The sequence below is a fragment of the Mustela lutreola genome, chromosome X, assembly GCF_030435805.1.
Source record: "Mustela lutreola isolate mMusLut2 chromosome X, mMusLut2.pri, whole genome shotgun sequence".
NCBI lineage: Eukaryota > Metazoa > Chordata > Mammalia > Carnivora > Mustelidae > Mustela > Mustela lutreola.
The window spans coordinates 114,441,200-114,459,597 of NC_081308.1; the positions used below are offsets into that span (position 1 = coordinate 114,441,200).

At 41.5% G+C, this 18,398-nt stretch overlaps 1 protein-coding gene across 7 annotated transcripts in view; it reads right to left on the minus strand.

Moving 5' to 3' along the window:
* The window catches only part of MBNL3 (muscleblind like splicing regulator 3), a 106,230-nt gene that overhangs the window by 38,104 nt on the left and 49,728 nt on the right, over positions 1–18,398 (minus strand). The window contains exon 1 of one of the 7 annotated variants that reach the window (XM_059157479.1): positions 362–436. The exons of 5 other annotated variants lie outside the window; for them this stretch is intronic. Coding sequence is in view for 1 of the 2 variants with exons in the window: in XM_059157477.1 (XP_059013460.1) it covers positions 262–288 (27 nt within the window). In the remaining variant the exon portion in view is untranslated. One more of the 7 variants, XM_059157477.1, reaches the window with a different exon arrangement.

Consider the following 18,398-nt stretch of genomic DNA (forward strand, 5'->3'; position numbering starts at 1 on the left):
GCACCAGCTGCTTGCTGCCTTTCTTCCTGGCTAGGGCTTCTGCCCTAGCGGAACCCCATCCAGGGTTGCCAGATCTATCAAGTGGGAATACAGAACCCCCAACTGAACAGGAATTGCACACAGGCGATGAACAATGTTTTAGGATAAGTACGCGCCCCACTTTCTGTATCATCTGGCAACCCTCTCCCTATCCATTCTTCTACCCTGCTGAGTTGAGCTAAATTGAGTCAAATCCTCCAAAACCCATTTTACTCCCTTTACCTTAAGGACAAAAGGATTTCTCTCCATGGAATCCACCCAGGTTCTACTAGGCCTTCGACTGCCCCAAGCAAAGCAGAAGACGCTCCCAGACCTAGCTTACCTGACCAGCTGCAAGGAATTTAAGGAAGTTGGCTGTTGGAGAAAGCAATTTTTTAATCCATGGCTCCTCCCACCAAAAGCTTCCCACAGCTCCCTACCGGTCAGCCACTCTACTTTTCCCACCCACAGTGGCGCAATCGTCTATTCAAATGACTTTGTGCTTGCCCGGGGCTCCTCCTTGAGGTGGAGACGAAGAGGGCCATGGTCAGTGACCACCACTCCTAACTCCTGACTCTGAATTTATACACATTTTTGGAACATAGTAATTACTACAGGAAGATGAGGCTTTTGTGTTTTGAAGGTTTTATTTGGGGGTGGGAGGGGTGAGGAGGGGGAGGGGGTAAGCTTTTTTTTTTTTTTTTTTCTTTAGCCTCGTCTGTGGAATCCTCACATTCAAGCAAAAGTCATCCATTAAAGCCGAGGAAAATGATAGCCCCACATGGCAGAAAATGCATATCACAAAAGTGGTAATTGTGAACATTTAGGAATCCATTACTAGACATGGTCCTGAATTTTTTTTTTTTTTAAAGTTAGTAGGCACGTAGCCTCCCCTCTTGCTTGCTTTTGCATTCAGTTGTTGCAACATCCCTATCATGTGGTCTCTGGAAAACTCCACTCTCGAGAGAATGACCATGAAAATAGCAAATGAGATCTTAATACGATCATGAAAACGGGTTCGATCTCTCAGACCCCAGAAACGGTTTTAGTGATGCTCTAGAGTCCTTGGACCACACTTTGAGTACTGCCGTCCCTTGAAGTACCCAACGATCCCTGGTGTAAGGAGCGTTCTCTTGTCTGTAAACTGTCTTGAGGGCAGAAGACGTGTTCTAGGCATGTTCTAGTCCCAGCGCAGAACTTAGTGCTTGGCCCAGAGCAAAGCTTGGCAAGTGATTGCTCGTCCAACTGATTTTCGACCCCCAAATTTCAGTACCTCATAAACTTCATTTCAGTTTTTCCATATTTTTCCTGTAACTTTGTTTACACGCTGTTGTGAAACAAAAATGCTTTTAATTGCACGGTGCACTCCAAAACATTCATATCTTATGAGTGCAACAGAAGTAAGAATGTAATAGATGACTTCTGCATTTTTAAATGGAGAGATTAAAAGGATAAAAGCAAATCCGTCTTAAATGTTCAAAGAAAAGATGCAGATGCCTTTGTTGGAATTATCAAAGATTCAGAACAGGCCAGTTCAGAAGGAATGAAATCACACTACACTGGGGAAGTTTACATGTCTGTAGAGAACAAAGGATGGGAACGCAAAAGTAAAGCTGGAAAAGCATTTGCCAGAGTGTGTACCATAGACCAGTGCTCCCAAGAGAGGAGCCTCAAAAGCTCAGTTTCCTGGAGGAATTCTTGTAAGAATGGCATACTACATTCCTCTTTAGAGCCTGACAGAGTGTATCAAAGGATCTCTGTCCTATATACCCCACAGTCAGGAAATCTGCTATTCCAACACAGCCGAATTGCAGAACCTCCCTCTTTTCGTCATGAAACACCTTTTACAAACAGTTTTTCTTTAGAATGTTCTTAAGGAAGAGGCCGAACGAATGCTCCCTCCTACTAAAGCTAAACCATGGTGACCGATGGGTCAAGTTAGTTTTTCCTTCATACTTTTCAGTTCTATTTCTCTTCTCCTAACTAGAAAAATACAGTGAAGTCCCAAGAACCGGGTGGTCCGTTGAAATGACATTGAACATTTTTGTCTATACCAGATGTGCCAACAGTTAACAAGATGGAGATTTTTCCCTATGATCGCTACGAAGAAAGATCTGGAGCTCATCTCCCGTGCTTTTTTCCTTTCTTTGAATGCTTCAGCCAGAGAATGTCCGGAGTAACAACTTTGGGACTTCTCTAATGGGCTTTCCCTACACTGTGACTCTTGCCCCATGAAACCATGCGCTTTAGGTGTTCATGACTTAAAACGTAAGGGTCTCAAGTGAGTTTAAACCGCACTAAAACTTGGGAAGTAAGGAGGTGGTTGGCAATCCCTCGATTCCTAAGGGTCTTAGTTTTGCACTTGACTTAAACCGTGGGGTCTCCACTTGGCAAAATTAAGTTTCCTGTCTCTGAGTAAAAAGAAGGTTTCAAAGAAATTAACTTTCAAACAGCTCGCAAACATCGACCAAGAGTATAAGGAGATAAGAGTATAAGAGTATAAGTATTTTCAAACAGCACTGATTATTGTTCAGGTTGAAAAAATTTATCTTTGCAGAGCTCAGTATGCCGCTGAGAATACATTAAATCATTACATTTAATTAATTTTTAATTTTTAATTAATTAATTAATTTAATTTAGTCATTACATCATTCCAGCCAGGGATCCTTCCTTCCACCCAGAGGTTACGCAAAGGGCAGGTATCGTTATTGATTTACCTTTTGCATTTTGAAATTAGAAGCACAAAGATGACAATCAGTCCCTCTTTTGCTAAAACCTAAGGCCTTTTTCAGATAAAGAAATTTAAAAGCATGATGTCAGAATGGCTATTTGCAGGGTCTTACTAACTTGACAAAAGTGAAATCCCCTTTCAAATCCCAAATGGAGGCCAAATGTGTCTACCTGAAATAAGCATTTTCCTCACACACCTACCCAACCACCAGACTAATACCAAATATGCTATTTCCAAACAGGAATATATATAATATATATAAATATATATAAATAAATATAAAATATTTTGAGGCAGGGACGAAGTTTACATTTTGTTAACGGTAATATATTTTTATCAACAAGAGTCTTAATGCAAACTCTGTGCTAACTTGGTATTAAAACTGTAGGCATTTTACAGTATCAGACAAATCCCCAAAGAAACCTCCAAACTCCAAATGCATGGTGTATTTAAAGAAAGTGGCCTTTTTAAAGCAAGTAATTTTTTAAGAGTATCTGAAAACTAGGCCAACTTCCTGTTTTTGCTCTGCAGACATAAAAACAAGCAATTTTATTGATACAAATGTTTCTCTTTTCAAAATAAAGATCTATTCTGGGTGGCCTGAATATCTACCAAGCATTGAGCTTCATCTGAAATGTGTTTCAGAGATGTGAACAGAATTGAGAAAGTTCCAGATGAAACTCTCAGTAAATACAGCAACCAGTTAATATTTGATGATGATGAAACTCTTCCTAGTATTTAAAGAACCAAACAAGGCCATCCACAAACAATGTAACTAGAAATGGGGTTAGTTTAAAGAAGATAAAATGATAAGTGGAGGTTTTATGTTTTCAAATAAATCAATCCCTCAACCATAAATGTCCCATAATCCTTACAGAGGAGAAGCTGAAATAAGACGTCAGCCAAAGAATGCCTATCTCCAGATCTAAAACAGGAAAAAAAAATAAAACAAAGCAAAGTACAGCACAAATTAATTAGTTTTAAAATCTATTAATTGTACTCCCCAAGTCAGTTTAAACAGCTGGAACAAGAGTTATTGGGGAATAGTACACTTGTAAGGGTGTCATGTTCTTTAACTATGTGTACCGTCTGTATTAAGCACAACATGGTTTTTAGAATCATGCTGAGAGTCCAGCTGGTGCCTTTTAATTCCTGGAATTCTTATAAAAGAAAAGAAATCTACTCTACCTTCATTGTGCCTTCTCTGAAAATCTGAAGATCAGAATAAAATTAGAAAACTTCAGAAAATGTGGCTTTCTAAACAAACAAACAAAAAAGTTCAGTTTGTGTCTCTCTTATCGGGTAAATCAAATTCCATTCTAGAAAAAATATTTCAGAAAAAAGTGATACAGTGAAATAAAGTAGATAGCACAAAACATCAGCCTGCCAATCTTTTACACTTGTTTTTCCACTAAAGATAAGTGGCGCGTGTAATTAGCTTTATTTTGTTTTATGTTTTACATCGACTTTATATACTAGACTCGAGACCACAGGGTCAAATGATCCTTCAGATGTCAAAGGATTCTGACCATTTACGAGGGTGCTGGGGGAATAATTGTATCTCTGGTTTTAGCACATATCACTCAGCGTGTGATAATTGTTGACACACATTTGGAGACCAGGTTGAGGACCTGTAAAGTTATATTTTCCATTAATATCTTGAAAGCAGTCATAACGACAAAACCCGTTTGGGAGATTTATGGAACACAGTGCGGTCTGGTTTGCATTTTTTCCCCCCAGTGCTTGCCCCTGAGTCACAGCTGCTTGGACTGTGTATTTACCAGGTGCTGGACACCATTCAAAGCGCTTTACGTGCGTCGCCTCGTGTAATTTTCACAATAACCCTGGGTCAGTGTTTTACTGAGGACTTGAGGCACAGCAAGGTGAAGAAACACCCACCAACTGACAGACCAAATGGAGCAGAACAAGGATATGAACTGAGGGGCGCTGGGTCGGGAGCTCACATTCTTGATCAGGACGATATCGCTTTGCAATCCTTTGGCATGTGTTAAACGGAGGAATGAGCTAGTTCAAATACTTCTGCTGCCCGGGCCACTATTTTCCCTCTAAGATTGTACCAGAGATTGCACATCGACTGGCTGTTAGGCATGCCCTGAAATGATTTGACAGATAAACGTATGGCGGTGCGATGTTCTGTTAAGCACCTAGGGAGGGATCTCGAGGGACGTGGAAATGAGTAAGAGAAGGTCACCACACGTCCACGTGAATAATCACAGTTAACTTTATTGTGTATTTGCCCGGCACCAGGCACTGTACTGAATGCTTTATATGCATTATTAAGCCTTTCATCCTTACCGAAGCAGAACAATTAATACAAACACATCCTCTCTTAGCACAGCTTTTTAGTAAATGCTTGCACGGTAGAATTTTTGCCAGTTGGTTTAAGGGAGAGAAGTGTCCTTTTTTTTTTAATTTTTAATTTTTTATTTTTTATAAACATCTATTTTTATCCCCAGGGGTACAGGTCTGTGAATCACCAGGTTTACACACTTCACAGCACTCACCAAAGCACATACCCTCCCCAATGTCCATAATCCCACCCCCTTCTCCCAACCTTCCTCCCCCCAGCAACCCTCAGTTTGTTTTGTGAGATTAAGAGTCACTTATGGTTTGTCTCCCTCCCAATTCCATCTTGTTTCATTGATTCTTCTTCTACCCACTTAAGCCCCCATGTTGCATCACCACTTCCTCCTATCAGGGAGATCATATGATAGTTGTCTTTCTCCGCTTGACTTATTTCGCTAAGCATGATACGCTCTAGTGCCATCCATGTTGTCGCAAATGGCAAGATTTCATTTCTTTTGATGGCTGCAGCCATCAAAAGAGAGAAGTGTCCTTTTATCAGGGGTTGGCGTAAGGAAGTTTAAGCCACAATCAAGTGTGTTTAAGCAATAGTCCAGCAGAAACCCCAGGGACCCCCAACGGATGGAAGTGTGCTCAGCCGGAGAGGGTCTGGTGGGCATTTTGTGACTACCGTTACCACCTTAAGAGAAGAATCTTGGAAGAGCGCACTACTGCTGTTCTGAAGAGGATTTCCTCAGACCACAAAGGTCTGAGTGTCAGAGGTTTCCCACTATCACAAAGCGGAGAAAATCTCCAAACAATGACAAAAGATCAGCCTTATGGCAAGGCGGTCCCCAAGTGTTCTTCAGGAGCATTTCATTCCACAGATGCAACACACACCACCTCAAAAAAGTCTGTCGAAAGTCTGTGCCACCGTAAAGCTCAGTTGACTTAAATGATTAGGGTGTGTCTATACGCTGACCGTGCAGAGCGGTGTGATAAAGTATAGACCTGGGAACTAGGCTTTGACTTTTTCCACACTCCAGCTGCAGCCTTTGAACATGAATAGGTTTATTTCTTCTCTATATTGCCAATTTATTTTGGGTTAACCACATTATTCACAATACTAAATTGTGAATTTAGTGAACTAGAATACTAAAGACTTCAAACTGCACATCAATATTTAGATGCATCAGGTAAACACGTCATTAATATGAACATACCCATTCTATTCAATATAACTTAGTATTTAGACTTTTCCACAGCTTTTAGAAGACAGTGTATTACAGGTATTTGCTGATGACACTAGGGAATACTTTTAAAGACAGTATGATAGGGGGATGCCTGGGTGCCTCAGTCAGTTAAGCATCCTACTCCTGGTTTTGGCTCAGGTCATGATCTCATGTGTTGTGATCTCAGGGTCGTGTGATCAAGCCCCGAGTCGGGCTCTGCACTCAGTGGGGACTCTGCTTGGGGATTCTCTCTTGCCCCCCTCTGCCCCTTCCCCTGCTCTTGCACTCCCTTTCTCTCAAATGAATAAATCTTTTTAAAAAGACTGCATGGGGGCACCTGGGTGGCTCAGTGGGTTAAGCGTCTGCCTTCAGCTCAGGTCATGATCTCAGGGTCCTGGGATCGAGCCCTGTATCGGGCTTTCTGCTCAGCAGGGAGCCTGCTTCCTCCTCTCTCTGCCTGCCTCTCTGCCTACTTGTGATTTCTCTCTCTGTCAAATAAATAAATAAAATCTTTAAAAAACATAAAAAATAAATTAAAAGACTATAATAGGGAAAATAGTAAGGATAACAAATCCACTGTTGACACGAATCAGCTGTTTGGAATCAGGTCATAGGCTATTCCTACTTTTGACTTCGAATGCATCTGTTACTAGACAAGGTAGTAATACATCTAAATGTTAAGACTAAACCAGTATTTTAGCAGAAAGAATTCTAGACCGGGATCTAAGTGCTCTGAATTCTGATTATCTTTAGATCATGGCTAAATTATTTTCCAGTTACAGTAATCAGGTTGGCTAGGAATAATTCCTGTCCCTGTATACCTCATAGGTACTTGGAGAGAATAAAGGAAGAAAATGCAATTTAGTATACCTTGGAAATAAAATCATGACAAAGTATAAGAAAAAATTATGGTTATTTTTCTTTATTAGTTGTTTACAGTAGAACTAAAATTGTTACTGTGAATTCAATATTAAATAAACTACAGATTACAAGCTATGCTTTAGCATTTCGCTCCCCCACAAAAGATGTTGCATTATCTTATGTGGAATCCTTGCTTTTGTGAGTAATAGAAATTATCATGTGCTCCGGGTCCAAATTTATATACAATGTTAAAAAGCCAAGGATACTTCTTTTTTTCAGAACTGGACATCTTTAAACAGTTGCTGTTCCCACCGCTCAGTGATAAGGCAAGTGAAAGACCGGAGGTAAAAGACAAGATCCGGGCTTTAATCTTATCCTCGTAAATAACTGAAACAAGAAAAGTTATTGCTCCCTTTTCAACTGACAATAAGTCAGGGCCTACTTGGGAGACCAGTTTATCCATTCAAAAGACCCCTTCCTACCATCACAGGCTTCTCACCTGAAGATCTCACGGAATACAAATTCACTTTAGAATCCTAATGAATAAAACATTCAGAGTCATTTCGATCAGATGGAAAATTTGGAGCATTGCACTTTTGGTTAGTACTTCTTCAGTTTTTACATTGCCACAACTGCTGCCGTATTTTATTTATAACATATATTAAGATGATCAAAAGAAATCTGGCAAGTCATTTTCTCCTGGTAAGTTAGGAGGATAAAGGGTTAAATATATAACAGACTATAAGGGAAGATGGTAACCGTGCCTAAAATACTAGCAAGTAATTGAGCAAAGGGTTTTGTTTTTAAAGAGCTCACCCATTTATTTGACAGAAAGAGAAAGAGCCGGAGGGAGAACACAAGCAGCAAGAGTAAAAGAAGGAGAAGCAGATTCCCTGCTGAGCAGGGAGCCCGAGGTGGGGGGGCTCCATCCCAGGACCCCAGGATCATGACCATTAGCTGAAGGAAGATGCTTAATTGACTGAGCCACCCAAGTGCCCCAATCAAAGGGGTTTTGAATGTTATTTACATAAATTGATAAATAACAAAATTGAATCTTGTTCTAAAACCCTTTATCCAGGTTTGAGCTCATTTCTCATTTTTATTATTTTTCATCTCAGTAAGTCGACCTCTTAGAAGCCAAGATTGACTCATAGAAATGGGAAATACGTGAATATGTGATAGACTGAATATGTGATAGATCTATTGCTATTGTAAAGAACTAGTGAATATATAATGTATATTACTTATAGGCATATGTAGAGGCACATATGGGAGGGAGCAGATTTTGCCACCCCGAATTATGCCTCTTCGGAATACTGATTATTTTAAACTGGCTGTTTTGAAGAAAGAGCAGACACAGGTTTTCAGAGCTTCACCCTATTTGTGGGGATGTCTTGCTGGATGGACCAAGAAGAGGGAGGTAACTCTAAATCTGTAGAATCTTAAGTCTGCATAAGGATCAGGCTCTAGTTTATTGTGCTTTTCCTGGTCGCCTTTTGTAAGATTTAGCTAAATATGGTAGGTCAGGTGATGGCTGGGGCCACGTGTGGCAATGACAGTTTTCCCGGGTCTCTCCCACGTATACAGGAGGAACACACATTATTCATGTGTGTTTTATTGGTCTCCTGCTTGCTTTATGTGCCCACCTGAGCCAGAGAACCCAGAAGGGCAGAAGGGCAAACTTGCCCACCCTTACTATACATGTCCTCTTTCTCCAGATAAGCAAGTCCCCACTCGTGCTAGCAACACCTACCGTAGAGGTTTGGGGGCATGAAAAAAGTCACTAATCTTTCCAAAGGGTTACAATAGATACATTATTAAAATCATTTATTTTTCTTTTTTTGGTTTCATACACTCGGACACCAATGAGAAGGTTCTAGACACTCCACAAAAAGAGGGCTCTGTGGTCAAAGAATTTTGAAACACGTTGGGTTCCACAGAACTAAACCACTGTCTTCGGGGCGGTATGACTCGGAGCCTGATCTTTGCTAATAAGCATCGTGGTGCTCCTTGAGGGGAGAAATAGAGTAAGTTTCCCAGAGATACGGGGGGCTTCCAGAACAGACGCCGCTTTCTTTCCGCAGGATTGGAATATAAACAAATAACCCAAGTCTGAGGTCGTTGGGAAAAAAAAGCGGTCAGAAAGGAAGGCAGAAGCATGAGGGGCACAACACAGAGCACTGAGAATTCTCTAAGCCAGCGGTTCTCAAACCCAGCATTCATCAGAATCACCGGGAGGGCTTCTTCCAATACCGTCAGACCCACTCCTAGAGTTGCTGACCCAGCCTGAGAATTCACATTTCTAACAAGTTCCCAGGTGAAGCCGGGGCTGCCAGTGTGCCAGCAAGAGCCTTGAGAAGTTCTGCTCTGTGGGAACATTGTCCTATCTGACAATGGATTTAGCTATTTATTAAGCATTGTCTTATGTTACTGATAATTCAGTTTCTAAAAGGTCAGACTGAAGGGATTTGGATATGCGGAATTCCACCTGTCTGACCCCAGTAATGATGTTAACCATCATATAAACAAAAGGCCAGCCCTGGGGTGCCCGGCTGGCTCAGTTGGTGGGACATGTGACTCTTAAGTTCCAGGTTGTGACTGCAAGCCCCACGTTGGCTGTAGAGATGGCTTAAACCGCCCCTTCCTCCCCCCAAAAAAGATTTAAAAGAAGGCCAGCCCAGGTCATGGAGAAGAAGGATTGGGCTTCTTGAAATTCTATTCTATTACTCTTAGAAAACACATTCATCTTGTATTTGCAAAGCAGTGGTATTAGTTCTAAAGGTGAGTATCCTGAGAGCTGTGTATTTATTCCATGTTGCCTGAGTTTGCTCTAAAGCCTCCCCAGAGTGTTTCCCTAAATGTTTGCTATGTACCCAAGTTTAAGCCACAGAGTTGTTTTTTAGTAAATTCTTCTCAGCTCTCCAATAAATAAGCATCTTTACTTACTGCAGAAAGCACACTCATCTGGAAGCATTACCCCTTCTCCTCACCCCCCGAAAAGACATCTGGAAAAAGAAAGCTTACTACTTTTCGCGTTAAATAAGCAAACAGCCCAATGCTGACCGCAGTGTTTCAGCATGAATAACCAAAAGCTGAGGTATTGATAGATTCCCAAAGCTCAAAGCAAGCACCAAACACAAAGTTCATCCATGGTACGTGCAGCACACAGTAAGGAAACCGTCCGTCTCAGACAACACTTCTCATCCTCTTCACGGGAAGAAAATAAACACCAGTCTAACGGCTGTCGAGTATTTGTAATTTTTCCCTTTCTGTAGGATGCGTAGTCTCAACCGCACTCGGTTTATTTCTGAGTATCATGGCAAGTCAATTTCCAACCGGGGCCCTCAGTTTGCAATACTGGACTGACTGCGATCCAAGGACACATGTAAATGAAAACCAGATAGCTTAATAAGCAGCAAATACTAGATTCAGAGCTGGAATTAGCCCCTTCCCTTGCCCCCTCGCTTTCTCACTAGTTATACAACTAGGTCCTTCCCCCCAAAGACTTGGAAAGCACTTACAAGAAAGATACGTTGCCAGCAAGATCATTATCATAAGCCTAAAGAGTAAGAGAGATACAATGTAATGGGGGAGGTGGGGCGATAGGAATAATCACATCAAAAACTTCAAAACTCTAGACTTGGGCTAATTACTTCCGTGGGGCCCTAAATGTAGCTTGGGGCTTTCTGGCAACCGCAATAAATAGGGGAATGGATTGAACTGCATTGTTCTCCCTGCCTGATAGAAGAAAATATACTGGTTAGTGAGCATCTCTTTGTAAAAAAAAAAAAAAAAGAATGCTGGATACCGTGGTGGAAGGCACAGAAGAATAGGGCATAGAACCTGCCCATGAGGAGTTTGCAAATCTTATCTCTCCTGGGACTGCAGAGGCATGAGGGGCTCTAGCCTGGGATACGATGGCGGTAGAAACCACAGAAAAACCACAGGGTAAAAATCAAAGGTCACTGAGGTGCTCCGTGTAGTGGCGCCCCCTGGAGAAGGAGGAGCGGGTCTGAGAGGGAGAGGGACACTTCTCCCAGCTGGACTTCATCACAGCTCTTCATTTGGGCTTCATGGAAAGCCAAGGAGGTTATAATGGAAAATGTGTGATCAAAAGTGGCACAAATAATTCTCTCTCTGGGGGAGTCTTACTTTCCCTATAACCCCCCTGGTCATTAGTGTGTTATTTTATTCATTACACCTTCATTCTGGTTTTGTTTCAAAAACATTATTACTGCAGAATGAAAAACCTTTCCCAAGAAGTGTCTCAGAATTTTCTTCCTTCTTCCCTCCCGCTCCCCCTTCCTTCCTCGCTTTCATTCTTCTCTACAATCTCTGACTGGGAAGCAATGTCATTTTTTCTCATGCATTTATCTGGAAGGAGAAGAGGAAGTTAGGGGGAGCAACAGGTGGAACACAATTAAATATGTTTCATCGCTAATACTTCAAAGACGGACTAGATGTCCTGTGCCCCCAGAGTGAGACCTTAAGAACTGGGGAGAAATGAGAGAGTCTCAGTTTTGGTTTAGCCATCAGTTGCCTAATACCCTCTGCAAGTCCCAGTGACGGATATTATAGCAACAGATCAAGGATGTCAGCGGCTAAATCCTGAAAATTATTAAAGTGTCCCTCTTCGTTGAGACATTTTTCTAAAATATTCCAGGCATCTTTCCTGTGCTTGAAAGTAGAGTGAGGTGCCCAAACGTGAATTATATCTTGATTACTGAGGATTACACCCACAGCATTTTCTGTCCTGAAAAAGAGGTATCACCATGCAGAAAGAAGCCCAAGATGGAGAAGGTGTAAGAGATTGAGCTTGACTACACAAACTCCAAGGTACAGCTTGTAAGTCTAGAGAACCGTTTTAAAAACACATCTTGAAATCATTTTCCCCATTTCTTTTAAAAACCGATTACTTGGACTCAGTTCTAGCTATTGAGGGCTCTACTTAAGTTTATTTAAAAATGTCAGTGCATGGGCTCCCTCTCCGAGAATTTTTCTTTGCCCTTCTATGCTCAAACTCTTTGGACCTTTAAAAGATCACTGTACATTCAGAGTAAGTTATTAATTAATCTTCAAATGTATTTTTTATTGGACAAGGCAGCCACTTTTTACACAGAACCCCTTTCTGCACATTATGACCTTGTACTTGACTCAGAATGACCTTATGAGCACTAATCATGTTTCCAAGAATACTTTGATTTGCAAGCTAGCCATCTGCTATAAAATTCTATTTCAAACATTCTAAGGCCAAAAAAAAAATAATGCTTGAATATTACTAGATTATTACAGTAATTATTTAAAAATAATATTTAACAGGGGCCACTCAGCAAAATTTTTAAAAATCCATATACAGTGTAAAAGCATTCAAAATGCAACATTTGGAGACCATCCAACAGCATGCGGCCAAGAACATTTCTAAAATGCTAAGGGATGAAATTAAATTTCCAAAAATCACCAATGTGTAAGCCATCAAATGTAGGTTAAAACATAGTTGAGAGAGGAGAGTCAGCACATGGGTGTATACAATTTTCATCCATATTTAAGTAAAAACCGAATGGCGGGGTCAAGTACAGATGCAGAAAGAGAGCTGACAGGGCACCAGGCAGGTGAGCCCGTATTTATTCTGCCTTTGTCAAGTGATTCGACATGCTCGCGTTTCATTCAACAAATACTTTCCAAGCTTGTGATACAGGCTATACATGTGTTAGGCACAGAAGCTACGTGGTAAACAAGATGGCATCTGATGTGAAACAGAAAAATCTGGCAGACGTTCACTTAAAATTCAATGAGATCAGATATTCAAGGGTACACAGTGGCCATGGGCTGGAGAAGAACATCAACCCCCTCTTCCTTAATTAACCATGTTGACTTCAGCAACGCCTCACGCGCATCCCTGGCTTTCTCTTCCCCCTGCCACACCTGGCTCAGATGGTTACCATTTCGTACCTTCAATACTTCACCACTTTCTAAGAGGATCCACCCCCCCCCCCATCAAATTGCCAGTCTCTCGTGCTCTCCCAACTCCTCTCGAATAGGCTGATGATGTCCTTTCCCTACCCAAAACCGGTCAGCCTCCTCAGACCTATGAAATCAAGGTCAGACTCCTCCGTGGCTTTTAAGGCTACTCCTCGGCCAACACAGCTCTAGCTTCAGCCAGGCTGACTTCCCGCGTTACTCCCTCCCCACACATCCCACCTTTCTGTCTCTGTCTTTGCTCAGATTATGCCATCCGCCCGAAACATCTTCCTATCCTTCCTTGGAAGAATACATCAGACAGCACCTCTCCCATGACGGCGTTTCTCAGCGCCCCAGCTGGATGTAATCCCAGCCCCTGCCTCTCCCCCTGGACTCCTAGTGGTTAGTGTGTACCTGGCTTATGGTACAGAAAAACACAGGCGGCTTCATCAGAAGGGGTCAGGCAGGGATCAAGTCTTCCATGACTGTAGCCGGCACAGTACAGAGCCCTGAGCCTAGCAAGTAATAGGTTTCCATAAATGTTTGTTGAATGACTCATTTCTTTGGGGAATTGAACGTATATAGAATTCTTAATGGATTTAACAGAACTTTCAGCATTAAACGACTCCTGACATTTATAAAATGCTTGTAGTAAACCACAACCAATAGCCCTACAAATTGAGTGGGGCTGCTTGTTCTTGTATGAAGAGAAACAGAGGTAGGAGGATTCCTGTGTCCTGCTCAAGGCCACACAAGGAGCCCTTGTTTGAGATGTTATTAAAAGGTGGCGTTGTCTTTATTTATGCTACTTGCTGCTACCATGCTTTGTTTCGGATATTTCCATGGTTACATCTGTAGTTCACCCAAGAAACAGGCATTTATCAAGACAACTTCTAAGGCTTCTTTGAAAGAAAAAAAAGGATACACACACACACACACACACACACACACACACACACACAATGGAATACTATTCAGCCACAAGAAAGAAGGAAATCCTGCCCTTGGCAACAACATGGATGGCGCTGGAGGTCCTTATGATAAGTGAAATAACAGACAGCGAAAGACAAATATTATATGAGTTCACTTATACAATGAATCTAAAAGATGGATTCACAAAAACAGAGAACCGAGTAACGGTTACCAGGGGCCGGGGGTTAGGGGGTAACGGGGAGATACTAGTCAAAGGGTACAAACTTTCAGTTATAAAACAAATAAGTTCTGGGCGTGTAATGTGCCACTTGGTGACTTTAGTGAACTGATTCAGTTAGCTAAGAGAGTCAATTTTAAATATTTTCCCCACTAAGAAGTATTTATGGAAGTGACAGTGGTTAACTAACCCTCTGTTGCTAATGATATCACACTATATACCTGCAGCCAATCATCACGTGGTATGTCAATGATACCTTAATAAAGCTGGAAAAAATATAAATCCTTCCTCCATGGGAGGACTGGCAAAATAGACACAAAGTTTTAAAATGTTGCAGTTACTTGTATTTTAAGATTTCATTTGTTTCCACATAGAGTGCTTTGCTAGGTAATAAAAAAGTGAAATAACCAAGAAATTGCAAAAATTCTAGAGGTCATGTTCCTACAAAAGCTGCAAAACTTTCGTTTGTTTGTTTCATGGAGTGCGTGATAAGCATGAACGTTAACAAATGTTTAAAGCAAGAACGCAGAGTTCTTGAGATATTAAACATTCTCAAAGTGTTACTTTAGTGTTACCCTTTCTCAAATACAATGAACAAAAATGTTAAGCAATGCGGCAAGGTGGCTGGTCTAAAAAGACCATCATCTTTAAAAATGGAGTCTCCAAAAAGCATTTGGAACTGAGTAAGAGCTGCTTGGTCCTAACTACACTGCTGTTTACACAGCGTACCTAGATGCGTATAAAAGATGGGTAAGTGTCTCAAGTCCCAGAGAGAAAGGTTTCTTGTTTGCCTTGCCGTGTGCTAAAGACAGAAATTAGAACCTTACTACTCTGTAGTTAGCTAGCAAATCATGGCTGACACGTAGGATCTGTCTTAGCTGAAGGAATTTAACAGTTATAGCACTGTGGAGCCGACATTTTCAAACGTATGGATGGTTTTCACAGTGTGGAAACTGCCGTCACTGTCCACTGCATACCCAAGAGAACATGGGTAGGGGCAAATTTCTTTTCTACCAATCTCCGGTGGGTAAAAAAAAATTTGAATTCCAGCAAAAAACATACGCCCACGTAGGACAGAAAACAAAATCCAATTTCCAGCCAACCTTTAAATGCCCGTGGCCAAGTTATACCTGCCCAAATCGATGGATCCTATAGCCACAAAACTGATGGACCCACTGTACTTAACTAAACAGTGGATTAGATTAAGCAATATTAGACAAAGTCATTATGAACAAGATATTAAAAGAAATGATTTACTCGGACTCTGGAGACAAGATGGCCAAGTCCAAATAGTGGAGATTGTTTAGAGAATAAAAGGTAGAAGAATAAATGGAATCGTTTACTGACTTTTAAGAAAGCAATATTATGAAAAGACAGGAAAATGAGCCGATCAAATTCAAATTACATCTAGCAGTACAACTTGACCCTGTAGTTGGGAACCAAAGGCACAGAAATAAAAGCATTGTTTCAAAAACCCAAGCAGGTTGGAGAATATGGATTCTACAGCATCAACTACAGAAAAAGCAAAACAAAACAAACAAAAATGCCCCAAAACATTAATTTAAGAAACTGAAGACTGATTACAGAGAGGAGAAAATATGGAAGAAAATGAAAAGATTATTCAGAGATAATGAGGAAAGAACGGATGCTAACCCAAGCAGCAGATTGAGACAGAAGAAAAGAACGGACCATTAAGATTCCTCTGGAATGTCTTACCCTGTAAGTTAATAATCAAGCAGCAGATTGAGACAGGGGAAAAGAGGGTAAGCTCAGGGACGTTAAAAACAGAAAGCTCATTTCTACGGGCAAAAGAGAGCAGTAGGTAAACGATGTTCTGTGAATCCAGTCAGGTTTCTCAAAAAAACTAATTGCTATTTCCAGATGCACAGAAGTACAGACACACAGAAGCATCAACATTTCACAAATACTTGAAATAAGAGAAAAAGACAATATTTGTAATGACTCCAGACAGCCCCAGGACACGAAGAGAATTATTTAATGATAGGGTAGGATCAGGTATATACTCTAACACGTGAGTCTCTTCTGAACAAAAGAGTTGGCATATAGTAGTTCTCCAACTTCTGATTTTCAGATCTCACACGCTCATCTGGGGGGGTCCTGTGTCAAGGGGTCAGTCGTCACGGCACGAAATGTGGTTGAAAAATACAACCCAATGGCAAGCGTGGCTTTGAGGTGGAGAGAAATGATCTTGAGCTATGCTCCCATAAAACATTTTAAATGGGTTTGGGTTAGACTCCAAGTGATTTGACGGAAGAATATTTGACTCACAATAAAGCTGGACTGTCACTGCAATTGATAGAATCAAGAGAATCAGATGCCAGAGTTTCATGCAGCCGAGATGTCCATGACCCGCAGCCGGTTATAGTCGCCCACAAGGGAGTCCAGAAAGCTCGTTGTTCCGACTCTTGTCAAAGAACTAAATGTGAGCCTTAACATAAAAAGTCTTAATCTAAATGTGGGGAGCCTGGATGCCTCAATCAATTGAGCGTCGGACTCTTGATTTTGGCTCAGGTTGTCATCTCAGGGTTGTGAGATCGAGCCTCACGTCGGTGCAGAGCCTGCTTACGATTCTCTCTCTCCTTCTGCCTCTCTCCCCAGCTCAGGCTCCCTCTCTCCCTCTCTCCCCAAAAAGTCTTACTCTAAATACAATGTCATGAAACAATAAATGAGGGAGGCATTAGGAAAGGCAACCTTGGCTTTTCCCCCACCCCGCCCGCCTTTTGAAGTTCAAAAAGTGAAAGGGAACCACACCCTCACCTCCAGTGTCATGTGACACAATCTGACCAAGGTAAGGGCTGGTCTAGGAAAATAATAGCCCAATTGATGCTATCGCTATTTCCTTCTTCTCCACAGGGGGAAAAACGGAAATGATTAGAAGAACCCTGGAGTCTCTGGGCCCTCTGACAACTGCTTATGGGATCTTGAGCTGGCAGCTCTCCCTTACTGGGTCTCCAGGTTCCTTATCTGGAAATGCTAACAGTCTAAACTCAGTGGTCTTCCTTCTCCAGCCCAAATTCTTGATTTTCCTCTCCATTTGAGAAGTGCTAGTCTGGGTAGGAATGCTTTCTTAAGGAGTTCACTCTCTGACTCATCCAGCTGGTTGGGTCTAGGATGAGCCACTGGACGGACATCAGCATTTTCTCATTACCATACCCAAGGTCAAAGAAGGCAAAATGAAAAGAAACAATATCCCACTGTATTTCTGAGCATCAGAGGACAGGAAGTGCTCATGTAAGAACATAAAAGTTAACTTTTGGAAACATTTTATTTGGAAATAGCTCTATACTTGCAGAGAAATTGCAAAACTGGTACACTCAGATTCCCATGATGTCAGCAACTTCCATACCACACATAGCAGGGTTAGCAAAACCAGGAAATTAACTCTAGTATGATATTAACGAAACTAGTGACTTTTTTATTTTCACCAATTTCCCCCCAAGTGTCCTTTCTCTGTTCCGGGACACAATCCACGACCTCACATGGCATTAACTTGTCAATGTCTCCTTAGGCTCCTCCAATCTGTGACAGTTCCTTGGTCTTTCCTTGCCTTTCATGACCTTGACACTTCGGCCAGTGGGGGCTCCTTCAGACCGGCTCCCGTGACCTCTTAGGCCCCCTCTTTTGTAAGTACTTACTTTCTGGCACCACAAGACATTCCTTTCCCTGCCTCAGTCCAGCATCAGCCATTACTCCGAGGAGCCTTCGATATTTTCTGGAAGAATGATAGAGCCCCAAATCCGAGTGCTAGGTGTGTTTATTACCATTGGGGTGCCCTTGCTTGTAAGCCCTCCTAGGACAGAGCTGAGAGACATAAGCATTCACAGCTCCATGTCTATTTCTGCATCTATCCATGGACATATGAAAATGAACATACTGATGCTTCCATTCTAATCCACATCACAGGATTTGTTCTAGCCCTCCCCTTTTCCTTATTTTTAACCCTTTACTCTGATGGTGAGGAAGCCGGCTATCTCAATCTATTCTCTATTCACCTACTTGTGCAACCCCAGCATCCATATAAAGTACTTCCATGTGCCTGTGAGTAGCTGATTTACTCACTAGAGCCCAGTACTTGTGTGCAATTCTGTTTATCCTTAATATAAGTCTATATATTGGTAATACA